General features: G+C 47.3%; 1 protein-coding gene across 1 annotated transcript; it reads left to right on the top strand.

The window, feature by feature from the left end:
- The first annotated feature begins 66 nt into the window (after window positions 1–66).
- On the top strand, window positions 67–24,264 carry LOC124282764. The gene is made up of 5 exons (XM_046718791.1): window positions 67–83; window positions 650–753; window positions 20,351–20,551; window positions 22,611–22,853; window positions 23,692–24,264. Exons 1-5 carry the CDS (start codon window positions 67–69, stop codon window positions 23,922–23,924), a joined length of 798 nt encoding a protein of 265 aa, XP_046574747.1. The 3' UTR covers window positions 23,925–24,264.
- Window positions 24,265–25,507: the final 1,243 nt, after the last annotated feature.

Genomic DNA, 25,507 nt, shown 5'->3' on the forward strand with positions numbered 1-25,507 from the left:
CTTTGATGTGGACTGGCAGTGAATTCCATAGTCTTGGGGCTGCATGAAAGAACGATCGTTTACCAAATGAGGAGAGTCGGAAAGTAAGTAGTAGCTGATTCTGAGATCGAAGAGTTCAGGCTGGTGTGTTCACAGTAATCAAGTCTGTGAGGTAGGATAGGACTTGGTTGTGGTGGCATGGGGAACCAATGAAGTGATTTGAGGACTGGAGTAATGTGACATGATTTTGACTGTAACGAAATGATGCGGACAGCCGTATTCTGTATTTTCTGCAGTCTTTTAAGCTGAACCCTGTTAAGACCTACAGACAGTCCGTTGCAATAATGGTTTTGATGAAATTAGACATCTGATTAGTCTTCGCACTTTCTTTTTGTGATGTACTCCGGATGTTCCCAATCCTGAGCAAATGGAAATAGCAGGTTTTACACAGTCTGTCGATATGTACATCCATGAAGAGATCAGACTCTAGCCATACGCCAAAACCCTTCGCCAAGGAGAAAAAGCAACCTGTGAGGAACTTTTTGTTATGTTTTCACTTGTGATAATCTTCAGGTGTTGTGATTTGCCAATAGGTACTACTTCGGTTTTATCATCATTCAGTTTTAAAACTGTGTCATCCATGCTCTTATCTTGGCTCTGCTGTTTTCAGTGTTCTTGAAGGTAGCTGCCATTGCATCTGGGGTGAAGGCAATGACAAGCTGATTATCGTCAGCATAGGAGAAATGGAAGGTATTAAAGGAGTTGATGATGCCAGTAAGTTGATTCATGTACAGGAGGAAGAGGACAGATCCCATTACGGAGCCTTGAGGAACACCACAAGATAGTGAGTGAGAGAGTTTAGTTTTACGCCGCACTCACCAATATTCCACCCATATGGCGACGGTCTGTAAATAATCGAGTCTGGACCAGACAATCCAGTGATCAACAGCATGAGCATCGACCTGCGCAAGTGGGAACCGATGACATGTGTCAACCAAGTCAGCGAGTCTGACTACACGATCCCGTTAGTCGCCTCTTATGACAAGCATAGGTTACTGAAGATCAATATTCTTCACGGGTCACCACAAGATAGAGTGGACTTCTTCGTGGTTTGTCAGAGAGATCAACAATCTGTTGTCTGCAGTATGCACGCTTGCTTCCTTGAATGTGTTTACGACACTTACTCCTCACAGAATTGTATATTTGACGGTCAACTCCAGTTTTGACTTTCGCCACGTTCGTTCAGCCCGACGTCTTTGCCTGGTGTACAATGTGGTTGTACCGTGGGCGTCCTGGCTTTTGAATGAAAGTTCTAGTTTTGATTGGAGCACGAAAGCCCAGAATATGAAGAAGAGTGTCATTATATTGTTTTGTCAAACATGAGCCCAGCCGTCATTACTGTACAAGTAAACGCTACTCACGTCGGTGAACATCACACTTAGCCAATCACGCATCTGCCAACGTCGAACTCACCTGGCCCATGTCAATCGCGACGTCGGTTTTGAAGAGTCAGATGTACTCCGTGGTATGGTCGACCTGCTCAAATACCATCTTCTCTTAGTCGCCTGATACGGTGCCGTCGCTGCCGTTGACGTCGCCGTTACAAAACGATTTCTCAGATGAATTGTCCGGATGTGGCGATCATCAATGGGCGTTGACATATGGTTGCATAAGAAATACATATAAGCATGATAACGATAATATAATAAAAAATTCTCTTGGCGCAGATCAGGAGAGTAGACTATACTATATACTACTGCCCACTAGCCTGATACAGACATATACCCTAATCCCTCTGTTGTTTTAACACTGCCCATTTCCAAAAGTGGGCACATATATCTCTACTACGATTGATATATTCATAGATATTTATGTTAAACTTTTTAACATTGTACTTGACACTGGTATCTTCCCAGATAAGTGGTATCATCAAACTAATTTATAAAAATAAAGGCGATCCTAAAACCCCTGAAAATTATAGACCAATAACACTACTAAGCTGTTTTGGAAAACTTGTCACATCTATTTTAAACAGCCGATTAAATAAATTCATCTAATCAAACCAAATTCGTTCTGAAGCTCAGGCTGGTTGCAGAAAAGGATATTCGGCAACAGACCATATTTTCAGTTTATTTCACCTTTCGGAACTATTAAAATGTCTCAAAAACAAATTATATTGCGCATTTATCGATTTCCAAAAAGCATTTGATACCGTCTGGAGATCAGGGCTCTGGAAAAAACTTTTACAAAATAACATATCTGGGAATTAAATGCTTTAAGGTAATTATTAACATGTATCAAAATATAAAATCATGTATTTGTAACGGCGGTAGTTATTCTAATTTCTTTTTATGTAAACAAGGTGTCCGCCAAGGAGAGAATTTGTCTCCAGTTTGGTTTTCATTATTTCTTAATGATCTTGAAGGTGCTTTAGCTTCAGATTCATGTTTACAACTTAAACCCGGTGATTTCCACAACCGCTTAGATACGCTCAGTACACTTTTTGCCTTGCTATATTCTGATGATACCGTCCTTATGTCCTCAGACCCTTGTGATCTGCAAAATATATTACATTCTATTCATAATTATTGTAAAAAATGGAAACTTAAAATTTACTCATCCAAATCCAGATTTCTTATTTTCGGTGGATCCACAAAAGAATATAAAAGAAGTTTCAATATTGGAGATACTATCCTGGAAAATGTAGATTATTATCCCTATCTTGGCATTACACTACAAAAGAATAGTAAATTTACTAAAACCAAACGTATACTGGTGGAAAAGGCAACAATAGCAATGTTCTTTGTATTAAGCCAAGGCAGAAAATTTAAACTTTCCATTGATTGTCATTTGAAATTGTTTGATTGTATGGTCACCCCAATTCTTTTATATGGATGTGAGGTCTGGGGTTTTGAAAATGCTTCTTGCTTTGGAATGGGGTTTTGGTATTTTGAAAATGTCCATCTACGCTTTCTGAAATATTTAGTATCACTCAGGAAAAGTACACCTAACTTTATGTTACATGGTGAGTTTGGTAGATTCCCACTTGTATATGTTATCAAAAGCAGAATGGTATGTTTTTGGGCTAAACTTTTAAGCGGAAAATCATCAAAATTATGCCTCTTAATATATAAATTAATATGCAACGATTATATATTTGGCAAGTGTGAACATAAATGGAGAATCTATCTTGAGAGAATTTTCGACAATCTTGGACTGAGTTTTATCTGGAAATCCTTAAAATTATAAAAGTATATTTTGGCTTAAAACTGTTATCAAAAGTAAATTAAAAGATATTTATCAGCAAACATGGATGTCAACAATTGAAACCTCCTCCAAAGCAACCACTTATAGCATTTTCAAAAATCCATCTCTCAACTTTGAACCATACCTAAATTTTCTGCATTACAATAACTTGTTAAAATTTCGAACTTCAAATCATTTTCTTCCAATCGAGACAGGTAGATGGCGACGAATCCCAGTAAATGATAGAGGTGTACTATGTGTAACCTAAATGATATTGGTGACGAATTTCATTATTTATTTATATGTCCCAAATTAGAATTAGAAAGAGAAAAATATATCCAGAAGTATTATTATATTAGACCATATATGTATAAAATGAATATCCCATTTAACACCAAGAAACTAGGAACTTTAAGAAAACTTTCAATTTTTTGTAAAATAATTATGGCTTTATTTAAGAAATAATTTCAATAACTTAATATGTAACTAGCTCGATGTACATTGCACCTATCATACCGTTTGTATATACTTTTATGTTGTATATAGATGTAAATATCATTTATATACCTCTTATGCTGCAGTTTGCAGCCTGAGTGAATAAAAGTTCAGTTCAGTTCAGTTCAGAGAGTAAACCCGCTCATTTACGTTAAATGATCTCAACTTGCGCAGGAAATGTAATCTATTACGACATTGTTTGAAAACAGCATGTGTATTAGCATTCTAATTCAATTTACTATCTATAATTGTGCCATGTTATCTATAATCATTTACAATTCCAACATCATCACCATTGATACACAAAGGGCTTGTAATGCTTTGATTGTTCCTGAAATTGATAAGAAGGTTTTAGATTTTTCCAGCAATGGCAGACAATGGGGTTGATTTAGCCAAATAAGGGACACTGCTATAAAACATGCTCTTCCTCTTCAATAACTTAATTATAGTTAATACAAACTCAATCCCTACTTTTTGTCACACCTTGTACATCAGCCTTATCTATTGTGTAAACCTCAAACAACATTACAGCCTGTACATTAACCGTAGAAACACAACTTTGCTTCTATCAGTGTTTTACCCACTTGCTTGGTAAATGTGTTGGTATCTACACCGTTTAAATAAGATCTGTATCTATAAGCCTGTCTCTGCGGTGGGGTAGCCTAGTGGTTAAAGCGTCCGCTCGTCACGCCGAAGGTCCGGGTTCGATTCATTACATGGGTACAATGTGTTAAGCCCATTTCTGGTGTTCCCCGCCATGACATTGCTGGAATACTGCTATACAAGGCCTAAACCATACTCCCTCACTCACTTTAAGCCTATCAAGACAAAACATAAACTTTGCAGAATGACCGCCAATGGATGTACGATTTCGGAACTAAGACCTAATACCCCATCACACCAGACACATCATCACCAAGTTAATGCAATGGACAGCATCGTTCCTGACCTTAATCCCCCAGAGCAATTAAGTCAGGGACATCATCATAAGTAAAAACTCAAGAACGTGACTTTTTTGATAATGTACGTGACGTTAAAAATACACGTTTATGTCATCCTGAAGAAAACAGTGTATTTAAGGCTTCAGTCTATGTTAGTCATTGTGGAAAAGAACTCAAATCGATTACAGAGCAAACTAATTTGTGTAAGTCGTTAATAATATACACACATCACTTGAAGGTTGTGTTGTGAAGCAGTTGGCTGTGTCCAGAACAGTACAGTCAACTGATTAACTCTATATGGGTTGGATACTCGAATCATGGCTGAATCGTGGTCATTTCAATAACTGTAAATCGCGTAGACCATAGAAAATAAGGTTTTAAATGTTCATTAAATGTTTCAGATGAATGTTAATTTTTCAGGGGCGGTGGGGTAGCCTAGTGGTTAAAGCGTTGGCTCGTCAAGCCGAAGACCCGGATTCGAATCCCCACATGGGTACAATGTGTGAAGCCCATTTCAGTTGTCCCCCGCCGTGATGTTGCTGGAATATTGCTAAAAGCGGCGTAAAACAAACTCAGTCAGTCAGTCAGTGTTAATTTTTCAAAGCCTTTGAATGACATTCAGAAATGATACACATAAAATCAAGGATTCATATGGATGTCAACTTCTGTATTCTGTATTCGTCGTGTACCTCAAAATAAGGAAGTTGACATCAAAAATTATTGATTTTATGTATCTTTTTATGTCTTGTGTTGTTTTAAAATAAGCTGTTCCAATCAAACGTGTACATCTCCATACATTTATTCATTTCGAGGCTATTTGACGCATTGGCGTTAAAATGATAAAACGGATTTTGCCACTTTTATTGAGATCAACTTCGGATGGAACAAGAATTTGACGTTTCTGCTTTATCTGTCTTGTCCATTCTGAGGATATATTTAGAACTGCTATTACCAGAAAATAGACAAGGTGTTGTGACATCAGCCGACTTTACTTTTAGTCAATAATGGTTTTGAATGACTGATGGAAAACTCTTCTGACACGGTTTTTAATTTTGACTGTAAACTCTCTCTCTCTCTCTATGGCTTGATGAACTGCAAGAACAGGCTTATGGTTGTGTGCAATAATCACCAACGCGTGGCGTTACTAGATGACAAAATATAAAACAAAAAGTACGGAGCGTTATTTCTATCTATCTTGGAGCCTGCACCACGACAGATGTTCCTGCCCGTCCGTGTCTATCTATCTTGGAGCCTGCACCACTGCACCACAGACGTACCTGCCTGTGTCTATCTATCTTGGAGCCTGCACCACTCCAGACGTACCTGCCCGTGTCTATCTATCTTGGAACCTGCACCACGACAGACGTTCCTGCCTGTGTCTATCTATCTTCGGAGCCTGCACCACGACAGACGTACCTGCATGTGTCTATCTATCTTGGAGCCTGCACCACGACAGACGTTCCTGCCTGTGTCTATCTATCTTGGAGCCTGCACCACGACAGACGTTCCTGCCTGTGTCTATCTATCTTGGAGCCTGCACCACGACAGACGTTCCTGCCTGTGTCTATCTATCTTGGAGCCTGCACCACGACAGACGTACCTGCCTGTGTCTATCTATCTTGGAGCCTGCACCACGACAGACGTACCTGCATGTGTCTATCTATCTTGGAGCCTGCACCACGACAGACGTACCTGCCTGTGTCTATCTATCTTGGAGCCTGCACCACGACAGACGTACCTGCCTGTGTCTATCTATCTTGGAGCCTGCACCACGACAGACGTACCTGCCTGTGTCTATCTATCTTGGAGCCTGCACCACGACAGACGTACCTGCCTGTGCCTATCTGTCCTCGAGCCTGCACCACTCCAGACGTACCTGCCTGTGTCTATCTATCTTGGAACCTGCACCACGACAGACGTTCCTGCCTGTGTCTATCTATCTTGGAGCCTGCACCACGACAGACGTTCCTGCCCGTGTCTATCTATCTTGGAGCCTGCACCACGACAGACGTTCCTGCCCGTGTCTATCTATCTTGGAGCCTGCACCACGACAGACGTTCCTGCCTGTGTCTATCTATCTTGGAGCCTGCACCACTCCAGACGTACCTGCCTGTGTCTATCTATCTTGGAGCCTGCACCACGACAGACGTTCCTGTCTGTGTCTATCTATCTTGGAGCCTGCACCACGACAGACGTTCCTGCCCAGACGTGTCTATCTATCTTGGAGCCTGCACCACGACAGACGTTCCTGCCTGTGTCTATCTATCTTGGAGCCTGCACCACGACAGACAGACTATCTTGGAGCCTGCCTGTGTCTATCTATCTTGGAGCCTGCACCACGACAGACGTACCTGCCTGTGTCTATCTATCTTGGAGCCTGCACCACGACAGACGTTCCTGCCTGTGTCTATCTATCTTGGAGCCTGCACCACGACAGACGTTCCTGCCTGTGTCTATCTATCTTGGAGCCTGCACCACGACAGACGTTCCTGCCTGTGTCTATCTATCTTGGAGCCTGCACCACGACAGACGTTCCTGCCTGTGTCTATCTATCTTGGAGCCTGCACCACTCCAGACGTTACCTGCCTGTGTCTATCTATCTTGGAGCCTGCACCACTCCAGACGTACCTGCCTGTGTCTATCTATCTTGGAGCCTGCACCACTCCAGACGTACCTGCCTGTGTCTATCTATCTTGGAGCCTGCACCACTCCAGACGTACCTGCCTGTGTCTATCTATCTTGGAGCCTGCACCACGACAGACGTTCCTGCCTGTGTCTATCTATCTTGGAGCCTGCACCACGACAGACGTACCTGCCTGTGTCTATCTATCTTGGAGCCTGCACCACGACAGACGTTCCTGCCTGTGTCTATCTATCTTGGAGCCTGCACCACGACAGACGTTCCTGCCTGTGTCTATCTATCTTGGAGCCTGTACCACGACAGACGTTCCTGCCTGTGTCTATCTATCTTGGAGCCTGCACCACTCCAGACGTTCCTGCCTGTGTCTATCTATCTTGGAGCCTGCACCACTCCAGACGTACCTGCCTGTGTCTATCTATCTTGGAGCCTGCACCACTCCAGACGTACCTGCCTGTGTCTATCTATCTTGGAGCCTGCACCACGACAGACGTTACCTGCCTGTGTCTATCTATCTTGGAGCCTGCACCACGACAGACGTACCTGCCTGTGTCTATCTATCTTGGAGCCTGCACCACGACAGACGTACCTGCCTGTGTCTATCTATCTTGGAGCCTGCACCACTCCAGACGTACCTGCCTGTGTCTATCTATCTTGGAGCCTGCACCACGACAGACGTTCCTGCCTGTGTCTATCTATCTTGGAGCCTGCACCACGACAGACGTACCTGCCTGTGTCTATCTATCTTGGAGCCTGCACCACGACAGACGTTCCTGCCTGTGTCTATCTATCTTGGAGCCTGCACCACGACAGACGTTCCTGCCTGTGTCTATCTATCTTGGAGCCTGCACCACGACAGACGTTCCTCTGTGTCTATCTATCTTGGAGCCTGCACCACGACAGACGTACCTGCCTGTGTCTATCTATCTTGGAGCCTGCACCACGCCAGACGTACCTGCCTGTGTCTATCTATCTTGGAGCCTGCACCACGACAGACGTTCCTGCCTGTGTCTATCTATCTTGGAGCCTGCACCACGACAGACGTACCTGCCTGTGTCTATCTATCTATCCTTGAGCCTGCACCACGACAGACGTTCCTGCCCTGTGTCTATCTATCTTGGAGCCTGCACCACGACAGACGTTCCTGCCTGTGTCTATCTATCTTGGAGCCTGCACCACGACAGACGTTCCTGCCTGTGTCTATCTATCTTGGAGCCTGCACCACGACAGACGTTCCTGCCTGTGTCTATCTATCTTGGAGCCTGCACCACGACAGACGTTCCTGTCTGTGTATCTATCTATCTTGGAGCCTGCACCACGACAGACGTTCCTGCCTGTGTCTATCTATCTTGGAGCCTGCACCACGACAGACGTTCCTGCCCGTGTCTATCTATCTTGGAGCCTGCACCACGACAGACGTTCCTGCCTGTGTCTATCTATCTTGGAGCCTGCACCACGACAGACGTTCCTGCCTGTGTCTATCTATCTTGGAGCCTGCACCACGACAGACGTACCTGCCTGTGTCTATCTATCTTGGAGCCTGCACCACTCCAGACGTACCTGCCTGTGTCTATCTATCTTGGAGCCTGCACCACTCCAGACGTACCTGCCTGTGTCTATCTATCTTGGAGCCTGCACCACGACAGACGTTCCTGCCCGTGTCTATCTATCTTGGAGCCTGCACCACGACAGACGTTCCTGCCTGTGTCTATCTATCTTGGAGCCTGCACCACGACAGACGTACCTGCCTGTGTCTATCTATCTTGGAGCCTGCACCACGACAGACGTTCCTGCCTGTGTCTATCTATCTTGGAGCCTGCACCACGACAGACGTTCCTGCCTGTGTCTATCTATCTTGGAGCCTGCACCACGACAGACGTACCTGCCTGTGTCTATCTATCTTGGAGCCTGCACCACGACAGACGTTCCTGCCTGTGTCTATCTATCTTGGAGCCTGCACCACGACAGACGTACCTGCCTGTGTCTATCTATCTTGGAGCCTGCACCACGACAGACGTTCCTGCCTGTGTCTATCTATCTTGGAGCCTGCACCACGACAGACGTTCCTGCCTGTGTCTATCTATCTTGGAGCCTGCACCACGACAGACGTTCCTGCCTGTGTCTATCTATCTTGGAGCCTGCACCACGACAGACGTTCCTGCCTGTGTCTATCTATCTTGGAGCCTGCACCACGACAGACGTTCCTGCCTGTGTCTATCTATCTTGGAGCCTGCACCACGACAGACGTTCCTGCCTGTGTCTATCTATCTTGGAGCCTGCACCACGACAGACGTTCCTGCCTGTGTCTATCTATCTTGGAGCCTGCACCACGACAGACGTACCTGCCTGTGTCTATCTATCTTGGAGCCTGCACCACGACAGACGTTACCTGCCTGTGTCTATCTATCTTGGAGCCTGCACCACGACAGACGTTCCTGCCTGTGTCTATCTATCTTGGAGCCTGCACCACGACAGACGTACCTGCCTGTGTCTATCTATCTTGGAGCCTGCACCACGACAGACGTACCTGCCTGTGTCTATCTATCTTGGAGCCTGCACCACGACAGACGTTCCTGCCTGTGTCTATCTATCTTGGAGCCTGCACCACGACAGACGTTCCTGCCTGTGTCTATCTATCTTGGAGCCTGCACCACGACAGACGTTCCTGCCTGTGTCTATCTATCTTGGAGCCTGCACCACTCCAGACGTACCTGCCTGTGTCTATCTATCTTGGAGCCTGCACCACGACAGACGTACCTGCCTGTGTCTATCTATCTTGGAGCCTGCACCACGACAGACGTACCTGCCTGTGTCTATCTATCTTGGAGCCTGCACCACTCCAGACGTACCTGCCTGTGTCTATCTATCTTGGAGCCTGCACCACGACAGACGTTCCTGCCTGTGTCTATCTATCTTGGAGCCTGCACCACGACAGACGTACCTGCCTGTGTCTATCTATCTTGGAGCCTGCACCACGACAGACGTTCCTGCCTGTGTCTATCTATCTTGGAGCCTGCACCACGACAGACGTTCCTGCCTGTGTCTATCTATCTTGGAGCCTGCACCACGACAGACGTACCTGCCTGTGTCTATCTATCTTGGAGCCTGCACCACGACAGACGTTCCTGCCTGTGTCTATCTATCTTGAGCCTGCACCACGACAGACGTTCCTGCCCGTGTCTATCTATCTTGGAGCCTGCACCACGACAGACGTTCCTGCCTGTGTCTATCTATCTTGGAGCCTGCACCACGACAGACGTACCTGCCTGTGTCTATCTATCTTGGAGCCTGCACCACTCCAGACGTACCTGCCTGTGTCTATCTATCTTGGAGCCTGCACCACGACAGACGTTCCTGCCTGTGTCTATCTATCTTGGAGCCTGCACCACGACAGACGTTCCTGCCTGTGTCTATCTATCTTGGAGCCTGCACCACGACAGACGTACCTGCCTGTGTCTATCTATCTTGGAGCCTGCACCACGACAGACGTACCTGCCTGTGTCTATCTATCTTGGAGCCTGCACCACTCCAGACGTACCTGCCCGTGTGTCTATCTATCTTGGAGCCTGCACCACGACAGACGTTCCTGCCTGTGTCTATCTATCTTGGAGCCTGCACCACGACAGACGTTCCTGCCTGTGTCTATCTATCTTGGAGCCTGCACCACGACAGACGTTCCTGCCTGTGTCTATCTATCTTGGAGCCTGCACCACGACAGACGTTCCTGTCTGTGTCTATCTATCTTGGAGCCTGCACCACGACAGACGTTCCTGCCTGTGTCTATCTATCTTGGAGCCTGCACCACGACAGACGTTACCTGCCTGTGTCTATCTATCTTGGAGCCTGCACCACGACAGACGTTCCTGCCTGTGTCTATCTATCTTGGAGCCTGCACCACTCCAGACGTACCTGCCTGTGTCTATCTATCTTGGAGCCTGCACCACGACAGACGTACCTGCCTGTGTCTATCTATCTTGGAGCCTGCACCACGACAGACGTACCTGCCTGTGTCTATCTATCTGGAGCCTGCACCACTCCAGACGTACCTGCCTGTGTCTATCTATCTTGGAACCTGCACCACGACAGACGTTCCTGCCCGTGTCTATCTATCTTGGAGCCTGCACCACGACAGACGTACCTGCCCGTGTCTATCTATCTTGGAGCCTGCACCACGACAGACGTTCCTGCCTGTGTCTATCTATCTTGGAGCCTGCACCACGACAGACGTTCCTGCCTGTGTCTATCTATCTTGGAGCCTGCACCACGACAGACGTACCTGCCTGTGTCTATCTATCTTGGAGCCTGCACCACGACAGACGTTCCTGCCTGTGTCTATCTATCTTGGAGCCTGCACCACGACAGACGTTCCTGCCTGTGTCTATCTATCTTGGAGCCTGCACCGACAGACGTACCTGACGTGTCTATCTATCTGGAGCCTGTCTATCTATCTATCTTGGAGCCTGCACCACGACAGACGTTCCTGCCTGTGTCTATCTATCTTGGAGCCTGCACCACGACAGACGTACCTGCCTGTGTCTATCTATCTTGAGCCTGCACCACGACACGACAGACGTTCCTGCCTGTGTCTATCTATCTTGGAGCCTGCACCACGACAGACGTTCCTGCCTGTGTCTATCTATCTTGGAGCCTGCACCACGACAGACGTTCCTGCCTGTGTCTATCTATCTTGGAGCCTGCACCACGACAGACGTTCCTGCCTGTGTCTATCCTATCTATCTTGGAGCCTGCACCACTCCAGACGTTCCTGCCTGTGTCTATCTATCTTGGAGCCTGCACCACGACAGACGTACCTGCCCGTGTCTATCTATCTTGGAGCCTGCACCACGACAGACGTACCTGCCTGTGTCTATCTATCTTGGAGCCTGCACCACTCCAGACGTACCTGCCTGTGTCTATCTATCTTGGAGCCTGCACCACGACAGACGTACCTGCCTGTGTCTATCTATCTTGGAGCCTGCACCACTCCAGACGTTCCTGCCCGTGTCTATCTATCTTGGAGCCTGCACCACGACAGACGTTCCTGCCTGTGTCTATCTATCTTGGAGCCTGCACCACGACAGACGTTCCTGCCTGTGTCTATCTATCTTGGAGCCTGCACCACGACAGACGTTCCTGCCCGTGTCTATCTATCTTGGAGCCTGCACCACGACAGACGTTCCTGCCTGTGTCTATCTATCTTGGAGCCTGCACCACGACAGACGTACCTGCCTGTGTCTATCTATCTTGGAGCCTGCACCCACGACAGACGTTCCTGCCTGTGTCTATCTATCTTGGAGCCTGCACCACGACAGACGTTACCTGCCTGTGTCTATCTATCTTGGAGCCTGCACCACGACAGACGTTCCTGCCCTGTGTCTATCTATCTTGGAGCCTGCACCACGACAGACGTACCTGCCTGTGTCTATCTATCTTGGAGCCTGCACCACGACAGACGTACCTGCCTGTGTCTATCTATCTTGGAGCCTGCACCACTCCAGACGTACCTGCCTGTGTCTATCTATCTTGAGCCTGCACCACTCCAGACGTACCTGCCTGTGTCTATCTATCTTGGAGCCTGCACCACGACAGACGTTCCTGCCTGTGTCTATCTATCTTGGAGCCTGCACCACGACAGACGTACCTGCCTGTGTCTATCTATCTTGGAGCCTGCACCACGACAGACGTTCCTGCCCGTGTCTATCTATCTTGGAGCCTGCACCACGCCAGACGTTCCTGCCTGTGTCTATCTATCTTGGAGCCTGCACCACGACAGACGTTCCTGCCTGTGTCTATCTATCTTGGAGCCTGCACCACACCACGTTCCAGACGTTCCTGCCTGTGTCTATCTATCTTGGAGCCTGCACCACGACAGACGTTCCTGCCTGTGTCTATCTATCTTGGAGCCTGCACCCACGACAGACGTACCTGCCTGTGTCTATCTATCTTGGAGCCTGCACCACGACAGACGTTCCTGCCTGTGTCTATCTATCTTGGAGCCTGCACCACGACAGACGTACCTGCCTGTGTCTATCTATCTTGGAGCCTGCACCACGACAGACGTACCTGCCTGTGTCTATCTATCTTGGAGCCTGCACCACGACAGACGTACCTGCCTGTGTCTATCTATCTTGGAGCCTGCACCACGACAGACGTTCCTGCCTGTGTCTATCTATCTTGGAGCCTGCACCACGACAGACGTTCCTGCCTGTGTCTATCTATCTTGGAGCCTGCACCACGACAGACGTTCCTGCCTGTGTCTATCTATCTTGGAGCCTGCACCACGACAGACGTTCCTGCCTGTGTCTATCTATCTTGGAGCCTGCACCACTCCAGACGTACCTGCCTGTGTCTATCTATCTTGGAGCCTGCACCACGACAGACGTTCCTGCCTGTGTCTATCTATCTTGGAGCCTGCACCACGACAGACGTACCTGCCCGTGTCTATCTATCTTGGAGCCTGCACCACGACAGACGTTCCTGCCTGTGTCTATCTATCTTGGAGCCTGCACCACGACAGACGTTCCTGCCTGTGTCTATCTATCTTGAGCCTGCACCACGACAGACGTTCCTGCCTGTGTCTATCTATCTTGGAGCCTGCACCACGACAGACGTTCCTGCCTGTGTCTATCTATCTTGGAGCCTGCACCACGACAGACGTTCCTGCCTGTGTCTATCTATCTTGGAGCCTGCACCACGACAGACGTACCTGCCTGTGTCTATCTATCTTGGAGCCTGCACCACGACAGACGTACCTGCCTGTGTCTATCTATCTTGGAGCCTGCACCACGACAGACGTTCCTGCCTGTGTCTATCTATCTTGGAGCCTGCACCACGACAGACGTTCCTGCCTGTGTCTATCTATCTTGGAGCCTGCACCACGACAGACGTTCCTGCCTGTGTCTATCTATCTTGGAGCCTGCACCACGACAGACGTTCCTGCCTGTGTCTATCTATCTTGGAGCCTGCACCACGACAGACGTACCTGCCTGTGTCTATCTATCTTGGAGCCTGCACCACGACAGACGTTCCTGCCTGTGTCTATCTATCTCTGGAGCCTGCACCACGACAGACGTTCCTGCCTGTGTCTATCTATCTTGAGCCTGCACCACGACAGACGTACCTGCCTGTGTCTATCTATCTTGGAGCCTGCACCACTCCAGACGTACCTGCCTGTGTCTATCTATCTTGGAGCCTGCACCACGACAGACGTTCCTGCCTGTGTCTATCTATCTTGGAGCCTGCACCACGACAGACGTTCCTGCCTGTGTCTATCTATCTTGGAGCCTGCACCACGACAGACGTTCCTGCCTGTGTCTATCTATCTTGGAGCCTGCACCACGACAGACGTTCCTGCTGTGTGTCTATCTATCTTGGAGCCTGCACCACGACAGACGTTCCTGCCTGTGTCTATCTATCTTGGAGCCTGCACCACGACAGACGTTCCTGCCTGTGTCTATCTATCTTGGAGCCTGCACCACGACAGACGTTCCTGCCTGTGTCTATCTATCTTGGAGCCTGCACCACTCCAGACGTACCTGCCTGTGTCTATCTATCTTGGAGCCTGCACCACGACAGACGTTCCTGCCTGTGTCTATCTATCTTGGAGCCTGCACCACGACAGACGTTCCTGCCTGTGTCTATCTATCTTGGAGCCTGCACCACGACAGACGTTCCTGCCTGTGTCTATCTATCTTGGAGCCTGCACCACGACAGACGTTCCTGCCTGTGTCTATCTATCTTGGAGCCTGCACCACTCCAGACGTACCTGCCTGTGTCTATCTATCTTGGAGCCTGCACCACGACAGACGTACCTGCCTGTGTCTATCTATCTTGGAGCCTGCACCACGACAGACGTACCTGCCTGTGTCTATCTATCTTGGAGCCTGCACCACGACAGACGTTCCTGCCTGTGTCTATCTATCTTGGAGCCTGCACCACTCCAGACGTTCCTGCCTGTGTCTATCTATCTTGGAGCCTGCACCACGACAGACGTTCCTGCCTGTGTCTATCTATCTTGGAGCCTGCACCACTCCAGACGTACCTGCCTGTGTCTATCTATCTTGGAGCCTGCACCACGACAGACGTTCCTGCCTGTGTCTATCTATCTTGGAGCCTGCACCACGCCAGACGTACCTGCCTGTGTCTATCTATCTTGGAGCCTGCACCACGACAGACGTTCCTGCCTGTGTCTATCTATCTTGGAGCCTGCACCACGACAGACGTACCTGCCTGTGTCTATCTATCTTGGAGCCTGCACCACGACAGACGTTCCTGCCTGTGTCTATCTATCTTGGAGCCTGCACCACGACAGACGTTCCTGCCTGTGTCTATCTATCTTGGAGCCTGCACCACGACAGACGTACCTGCCTGTGTCTATCTATCTTGGAGCCTGCACCACGACAGACGTTCCTGCCTGTGTCTATCTATCTTGAGCCTGCACCACGACAGACGTACCTGCCTGTGTCTATCTATCTTGGAGCCTGCACCACTCCAGACGTACCTGCCTGTGTCTATCTATCTTGGAGCCTGCACCACGCCAGACGTTCCTGCCTGTGTCTATCTATCTTGGAGCCTGCACCACGACAGACGTTCCTGCCTGTGTCTATCTATCTTGGAGCCTGCACCACGACAGACGTTCCTGCCTGTGTCTATCTATCTTGGAGCCTGCACCACGACAGACGTTCCTGCCTGTGTCTATCTATCTTGGAGCCTGCACCACGACAGACGTTCCTGCCTGTGTCTATCTATCTTGGAGCCTGCACCACTCCAGACGTACCTGCCTGTGTCTATCTATCTTGGAGCCTGCACCACGCCAGACGTTCCTGCCTGTGTCTATCTATCTTGGAGCCTGCACCACGCCAGACGTTCCTGCCTGTGTCTATCTATCTTGGAGCCTGCACCACGCCAGACGTTCCTGCCTGTGTCTATCTATCTTGGAGCCTGCACCACTCCAGACGTTCCTGCCTGTGTCTATCTATCTTGGAGCCTGCACCACGACAGACGTTCCTGCCTGTGTCTATCTATCTTGGAGCCTGCACCACGCCAGACGTACCTGCCTGTGTCTATCTATCTTGGAGCCTGCACCACTCCAGACGTACCTGCCTGTGTCTATCTATCTTGGAGCCTGCACCACGACAGACGTTACCTGCCCTGTGTCTATCTATCTTGGAGCCTGCACCACGACAGACGTTCCTGCCCTGTGTCTATCTATCTTGGAGCCTGCACCACGACAGACGTTCCTGCCTGTGTCTATCTATCTTGGAGCCTGCACCACGACAGACGTTCCTGCCTGTGTCTATCTATCTTGGAGCCTGCACCACGACAGACGTACCTGCCTGTGTCTATCTATCTTGGAGCCTGCACCACTCCAGACGTTACCTGCCTGTGTCTATCTATCTTGGAGCCTGCACCACGACAGACGTTCCTGCCTGTGTCTATCTATCTTGGAGCCTGCACCACGACAGACGTTCCTGCCTGTGTCTATCTATCTTGGAGCCTGCACCACGACAGACGTTCCTGCCTGTGTCTATCTATCTTGGAGCCTGCACCACGACAGACGTTCCTGCCTGTGTCTATCTATCTTGGAGCCTGCACCACGACAGACGTTCCTGCCTGTGTCTATCTATCTTGGAGCCTGCACCACGACAGACGTACCTGCCTGTGTCTATCTATCTTGGAGCCTGCACCACGCCAGACGTTCCTGCCTGTGTCTATCTATCTTGGAGCCTGCACCACTCCAGACGTTCCTGCCTGTGTCTATCTATCTTGGAGCCTGCACCACGCCAGACGTTCCTGCCTGTGTCTATCTATCTTGGAGCCTGCACCACGCCAGACGTACCTGCCTGTGTCTATCTATCTTGGAGCCTGCACCACGCCAGACGTACCTGCCTGTGTCTATCTATCTTGGAGCCTGCACCACTCCAGACGTACCTGCCTGTGTCTATCTATCTTGGAGCCTGCACCACGCCAGACGTTCCTGCCTGTGTCTATCTATCTTGGAGCCTGCACCACGACAGACGTTCCTGCCTGTGTCTATCTATCTTGGAGCCTGCACCACGTTCCTGCCAGACGTTCCTGCCTGTGTCTATCTATCTTGGAGCCTGCACCACGCCAGACGTACCTGCCCGTGTGTCTATCTATCTTGGAGCCTGCACCACGACAGACGTTCCTGCCTGTGTCTATCTATCTTGGAGCCTGCACCACGACAGACGTTCCTGCCTGTGTCTATCTATCTTGGAGCCTGCACCACGACAGACGTTCCTGCCTGTGTCTATCTATCTTGGAGCCTGCACCACGCCAGACGTTCCTGCCCGTGTCTATCTATCTTGGAGCCTGCACCACGACAGACGTTCCTGCCTGTGTCTATCTATCTTGGAGCCTGCACCACGACAGACGTACCTGCCTGTGTCTATCTATCTTGGAGCCTGCACCACGACAGACGTACCTGCCTGTGTCTATCTATCTTGGAGCCTGCACCACTCCAGACGTACCTGCCTGTGTCTATCTATCTTGGAGCCTGCACCACTCCAGACGTTCCTGCCTGTGTCTATCTATCTTGGAGCCTGCACCACGACAGACGTTCCTGCCTGTGTCTATCTATCTTGGAGCCTGCACCACGACAGACGTTCCTGCCTGTGTCTATCTATCTTGGAGCCTGCACCACTCCAGACGTACCTGCCTGTGTCTATCTATCTTGGAGCCTGCACCACGACAGACGTTCCTGCCTGTGTCTATCTATCTTGGAGCCTGCACCACGACAGACGTTCCTGCCTGTGTCTATCTATCTTGGAGCCTGCACCACGACAGACGTTCCTGCCTGTGTCTATCTATCTTGGAGCCTGCACCACGACAGACGTTCCTGCCCGTGTCTATCTATCTTGGAGCCTGCACCACGACAGACGTTCCTGCCTGTGTCTATCTATCTTGGAGCCTGCACCACTCCAGACGTTACCTGCCTGTGTCTATCTATCTTGGAGCCTGCACCACTCCAGACGTTCCTGCCTGTGTCTATCTATCTTGGAGCCTGCACCACGACAGACGTTCCTGCCTGTGTCTATCTATCTGGAGCCTGCACCACGACAGACGTTCCTGCCTGTGTCTATCTATCTTGGAGCCTGCACCACGACAGACGTTCCTGCCTGTGTCTATCTATCTTGGAGCCTGCACCACGACAGACGTTCCTGCCTGTGTCTATCTATCTTGGAGCCTGCACCACTCCAGACGTACCTGCCTGTGTCTATCTATCTTGGAGCCTGCACCACGACAGACGTACCTGCCTGTGTCTATCTATCTTGGAGCCTGCACCACTCCAGACGTACCTGCCTGTGTCTATCTATCTTGGAGCCTGCACCACTCCAGACGTACCTGCCTGTGTCTATCTATCTTGGAGCCTGCACCACTCCAGACGTACCTGCCCGTGTCTATCTATCTTGGAGCCTGCACCACGACAGACGTTCCTGCCTGTGTCTATCTATCTTGGCCTGCACCACACAGACACTGTGTCTACAGACGTGCACCACGACAGACGTTCCTGTGTCTATCTATCTTGGAGCCTGCACCACTCCAGACGTACCTGCCTGTGTCTATCTATCTTGGAGCCTGCACCACTCCAGACGTACCTGCCCGTGTCTATCTATCTTGGAACCTGCACCACTCCAGACGTTCCTGCCTGTGTCTATCTATCTTGGAGCCTGCACCACGACAGACGTACCTGCCTGTGTCTATCTATCTTGGAGCCTGCACCACGACAGACGTTCCTGCCTGTGTCTATCTATCTTGGAGCCTGCACCACGACAGACGTTCCTGCCTGTGTCTATCTATCTTGGAGCCTGTACCATGACAGACGTTCCTGCCTGCCTGTGTCTATCTATCTTGGAGCCTGCACCACGACAGACGTTCCTGCCTGTGTCTATCTATCTTGGAGCCTGCACCACGACAGACGTACCTGCCTGTGTCTATCTATCTTGGAGCCTGCACCACGACAGACGTACCTGCCTGTGTCTATCTATCTTGGAGCCTGCACCACGACAGACGTACCTGCCTGTGTCTATCTATCTTGGAGCCTGCACCACTCCAGACGTTCCTGCCTGTGTCTATCTATCTTGGAGCCTGCACCACTCCAGACGTACCTGTCTGTGTCTATCTATCTTGGAACCTGCACCACGACAGACGTTCCTGCCTGTGTCTATCTATCTTGGAGCCTGCACCACGACAGACGTTCCTGCCTGTGTCTATCTATCTTGGAACCTGCACCACGACAGACGTTCCTGTCTGTGTCTATCTATCTTGGAGCCTGTACCACGACAGACGTTCCTGCCTGTGTCTATCTATCTTGGAGCCTGCACCACGACAGACGTTCCTGCCTGTGTCTATCTATCTTGGAGCCTGCACCACTCCAGACGTACCTGCCTGTGTCTATCTATCTTGGAGCCTGCACCACTCCAGACGTACCTGCCCGTGTCTATCTATCTTGGAGCCTGCACCACGACAGACGTTCCTGTCTGTGTCTATCTATCTTGGAGCCTGCACCACGACAGACGTACCTGCCTGTGTCTATCTATCTTCGAGCCTGCACCACTCCAGACGTACCTGCCCGTGTCTATCTATCTTGGAGCCTGCACCACGACAGACGTTCTGCCCGTGTCTATCTATCTTGGAGCCTGCACCACGACAGACGTTCCTGCCTGTGTCTATCTATCTTGGAGCCTGCACCACGCCAGACGTTCCTGCCTGTGTCTATCTATCTTGGAGCCTGCACCACGCCAGACGTACCTGCCTGTGTCTATCTATCTTGGAGCCTGCACCACTCCATGCAGGCGTACCTGCCTCTGTCTATCTATTCTGGAGCCTGCAGTACGCCAGACGTTCCTTATTTATGAATCCCTGTTACAGTCAAAACTAAGCAGCCAGGGGACGGCTCAGTCCGAAGATATACAGTAATTTAATGTGATACAGGTGGAAATTTTACGAAACAAGACAATCCATTCACTCACAATTCACACAAATACAAGATTATTTTTAATTATCATATCTCGTCATATTTTCCTTGCAGGTGAAAACATTTCAAATGGGAAAGATGCAACGCAGAGCAGTACCTATTCCAGCTATGTTGCTAGCCGTGCTCTAAATAAGGCACATGCATCCCTTGGATCATTAACAAATAACGACAACCCGTCCTGGTGGAAGGTGGACCTCAGAGGCTACTTCAACATCAGCAACATCACCGTCACTGCAGCCACCTACTCCAGTTGGTGTAAGTTATTCACGGCAATTCACTTTTGTTTCATCCCGTGAAAATAATACATATAGTATGACCAGAAATTATTGAGAATTTTAGGAATATGTTTAATTGGATTTCTAGTATTTTAACTGGGACACTGTGATTTTCTCAGATGAAAGTTCTGTGTGGCTGTTTCCAAACAAACTGAAAAACCTTTGTATCAGCGCCCAAAGTACAGTCCGAAATTTAACGTGTGGGGTGGCATATCTGTGTTAGGGGCAATCCCCTCTGTGTATTTGAAGGCAATCTGAACAGTGAGCGGTACACAGATATTCTCTAGGGACATTTACGTCCATCTTCTCACGTCTTCTATGGAAAGTTTTGGATATTCCAGCAGGACAACGACCCAAAACGTCGTTCAAAGCATTCACAGGCCTGGTTTCGGACCCAAAATGTGACATTATTAGATTGGCCAAGCTATAGCCCTGACTTAAATCCAATAGAAAATGTTTGGGGACTGATGAGGTGAGGTGAAATTAGGTTTTACGTCGTACTTGAGAATATTTCGCTCATATGACGACGTGCATGCGTGTGTATGTGTATGTGCGGATGCTTGTACTAGCCCAGACTTAAGCTGGTTTTATAGTGCTAGCCCACTGAGAGGGGACTTATGAAGGAAATGTCAATAAGAAAAAATCGGACAAATATTGCGGAAATGAAAGAAGAGATGATCCGAGATTGGGACAGCATGGACCACGACTTTCTAACTTCTTTGATCAGTAGTATGCCCCGCCGCATTGAAGCCTGCATTGCTGCCCATGGTGACTTGACAAAATACTAACTGTTCATCTGTCTTTGAATTTGGAGTTATGTTCTGCTAATATTCACATTAATACGTGAGTAATGAGTGAAAATAATATAAAAAATTACAATCTTTAAATTCTCAATTATTTCTGGTTGTACTGTATATTGTCGAGGTTTGGCGCTAAAGCTGTTTACAATCACACAAAGATGACGTTTTGGTAAGAAATAGTATATTTGTATTGTTTCTTCTGCAGCTACATGAGTCCAATATTCTCAAAATCACCTATGCGTTTCTGGTTTTTTGAAGAGTGCATAACCATGCATAATGTTATATCAATTTCATTGCAAATTCAACAAGCTTCAGCTACTGTACTGAATGCATTTAATGACATGCATTCATGCATTTAAGGATTTATTCTTGTTAATAATAATTTGTAAATAAACAAATGGCGCAACACAATACCTGTTTTAAATGTAAAGAATTATTGTTTTAGTTATTATGTATAATCCAAAACTGTGTTTCACAAGAGATATTGCTTGTGTGAGATCAAACGATATCTCCTGTGAGATATGGATTTGACAGTAGATTTTGTACAATGCCCTGACGGCATCAATTACATGACTCACAATGTCATGACGTCAGAAACCTGATGACGCAGCAATGCTATGACATCGCTGCACTGCAAGTCTAATGGCAGTACCATGTATAGAGATGTACCTTTGTCACTGACAACTAATGAAGAGTGATCTTTATGACAACTAGAATCTCACCTTCGTGTCTTCTGATACCAAATATATGAACACTCGTTGATGAAAGTACAAATTTGTAACTCGTGGTGATATATTTGGTATCAAAAGACACTCGGGTGAGATTCTCTCTTTATCATCCAAAACTGTTCCACAGGAGATATCGTTTTAACAGTAGATTTTCTACAATGCCGTGACGATGCTATGACGCCATGAACTTGATGACGTCAGAATGCTATGACCTCACTGCGGTGCAAGTTTATTGGCAGTACCGTGTTCAGAGATGTACATTTTTCATTGAAAACTAATGAAGAGTTATTTTTGATGATAAATAAAATCTCACCCTCGTGTCTACTGATATCAATAATATCAACACACGTTGATAAAAGTTAAAATATCCGAGGCTGGCCGATATATGGTGATATATTAGACACACGGGTAAGATTCCTTATGTATCTCACTATAGGTAAGAATAACCTCACCAAACAGTACTAACCAAACATTATCTTTTTAATACATACCCTGGACTATTTGTTTACAGCTATCTACATGAAAAATGCCTCCGTAGAGGTGATGGACAAGGATGTCAGCCTCTGCTCTGACGTTCAAGTGAAGTGGTGTGGAGAGGTACCTAACACTCTTGCTGTCGGGGAAGAGTTCACCTTCACCTGCAATGCCACCTTCCCTGTCCGCTTTGTCCGTGTTGTACAGCGAGCTACAAGCAACTCACTCTTCGGAATCGGGCATGTTGACGTGCAAGGGGAAGGGACAATAAAACCATATCGTGAGTGAACCATTTAGTCAAAGTACTAATTTTTATTAATCTCTTTTATATTCATCAGCTAAGTTAGAGAGAGTGAGATAATACATTATATCATTGTACTCGGATTAGGCTGTCCGTATTACAGTACTCCCCATCTCCCGGTCCCAGTCCCCTGAATTGTCATGAAGTGAAATGATAAAATGTTTTCTTATACTATCTCAAATTTCTCCGTCACTGTGGAAATGTATGCCTTGATGCGATATATACATAAACCTACCCTTGCACAGGTCAGCTAGATCCATCTATTAAAAAACTGATTCTGAAACAAAGCGAGGCGTCCTCACGCGATCTACATTTTAATATGAACTTTTATTAATACGCGATACAATAATAGTTTTGACAGTTAGTGATTTACGAAAATATTTTTATTGGTTTAAATTTTGTTTGCCCTCCCGCTCTCTTTATGAGAGATTTTGAGATGAGCAAAACCGGTACGAGTGGCCTCGGTATGGTCCTAAGAGGCCACTGAAAGGATTTGAGCGCCAGCGGCGGTGAAGGCATGTTTAATACCCCGATGTTGTTGGACGTTGGTTATGATGTACATCACTAATTTGTCTTCTAGATTTTCCAAGTCATAAATGTGGAGTTTGGAGTTAAATAAAAATGTATTATAATTTTATAATCAGATCTTTTAGAAGATTCGGGTGTTGTGTTGGTCCACGTTCCGTTTGTCATACCAGAATCAATATAGATGGATTGGGTAGTCAGGACATTGCTGATGGCGCGTCATGCGACTTTGACGACGATATAGCGTTGAACAATAATCGTTCACACATTAAACAGAATTACCTTTCTCTAGGCTCATACTACAAACCGTCCAGGAACAAGAAGGTGTCCGAGCCGTTCCTGACCACGTCGGCAATGACAGCCGGCGACTGCGGCATCGTTTGTCACCAGCATCATTCATGCATCGACTTCAGCTACAGTGCAACAGCGCCGACAGATGAGAACTGTCTGCTAACCGACAAAGCCTTGTCTTCACATCACGTCAACGACAATTCTTGGACAACCTACACCATTACCTGCTTGTAAACATTCAACTCAAACATATTAAGCTTCGATCACACTTCGCCCTTTTCACAGACATGTTTTGTAGTGGTTAAGTCAAACTGAACTCAGTGTTAAAATGGGCTATAGAGAGCCAGTAACTGGAGAACGATTACCACACAAGGGACCATGGGGACTGACAGTACCTTTGCTTCCTGCATGGATCAAAGTAAGCCTGACATGGACTTCGGGCATAGTGCATACGTGTGACTGAAAGGAGAAGAAAGAGAACGAAGATCAATGCTTGAGACATTCAAAGAAAATGTAACGATAACTAAGCCCGTGATCTCAGATGAATATTGTATCACATAACTCTTATAATTGGTTCGGGATAATGGAATCTGAATGTTATATAATTGTCTCCTGAGACAAATTACTTTTTCTTATCCATCCATTGCTATACGTTGTTGTCTCTTTGTGTTTGTGTACTGAAAGGAAACTGGCTTGGTCGTTTTAATTACATATGTCTGTTCAAGTCTTGAACGAAACACTGTATTAATTGTGTCAGTCTGTATGTCATCGCGTGCACGGAGTGCAAATCGATTTCAGAGCGAACGAGGCTAAGTTTTACGGAGTAAGTCTTTAATAATATACACACATCACTTGTGTTGTGAAGCTAGCATGTTGTACAAGCACGGACCACTGATTAACTCTTGATGGTTGTGGCACTTTCCCTATGGATGGATGCAATTTCATTTCACTGAATACAATCGTGTTAGGCCATAAAAATATTATGTTTTAGGTGTCAGCTTTGTTGATATAAGTCTTAGGCGAGTATGTTCTAATGTCGTATTCCTATTAAACAGTTGTTGCAATCAAAAATGTGTATTTTGATAATCTATTCAGAAAAGATTATGCCAAACATGCACGTGCTAATCGTGCGCTTAAATGATGACAAGGGTTTTGTCCCTTTACTTTGATGTCATCGTCAGTAGGAACACGCGTTTGACGCATGTGATTTGTTTAAATCCATAAAAATATCTTGGACATCAAGGTAATTTTTGCCAAGAAGTTTAACTTAAGCTTCCGGTATATCGCTGATCTAATATCGTCCAATAATCATCAAATAGCCAATCCGCTTCCACTGATTTACCTACGTGAACATGAAATTGAGGAGACACGTGACACTGCTACAACTGTTTCATATTTAAATCTATGCATAAAGATTCAGAGTGACAAAAAACTCTCCACAAGGCTGTATGACAAAAGGGATGATTTCAACTTTCCAATAGTCAGCTTCACTTTCATGTCGAGCAATATTCCAACAGCTCCAGCCTTTGGGGTCCCAACTTTTGAGGTAAAATCGAGTGTGCTTATTTATCAGAATTTGAAAGAGCGTCATGCCACTGTTACTTGGAAGTTGTTTAATAAAGGTTACAATATTCAAGGCCACAGTATAGCTTTCAAGAAGTTTTATGGTAGACATGTGGAGGAAATTTCCAAATTTGATGCATCAGTGACAAAGATGATGTCCGATGTAATTTCCTATTTTGACTTATACCATACGTTCCCGAATTATTTCAGGGTATGTTTTGATTATACTTAAAGACATGTTTATGACAGGTGCC

The sequence above is a fragment of the Haliotis rubra genome, unplaced genomic scaffold (genome assembly GCF_003918875.1).
Source record: "Haliotis rubra isolate DU_JTF1 unplaced genomic scaffold, ASM391887v1 Scf302, whole genome shotgun sequence".
Classification (NCBI taxonomy): Eukaryota; Metazoa; Mollusca; class Gastropoda; order Lepetellida; family Haliotidae; genus Haliotis; species Haliotis rubra.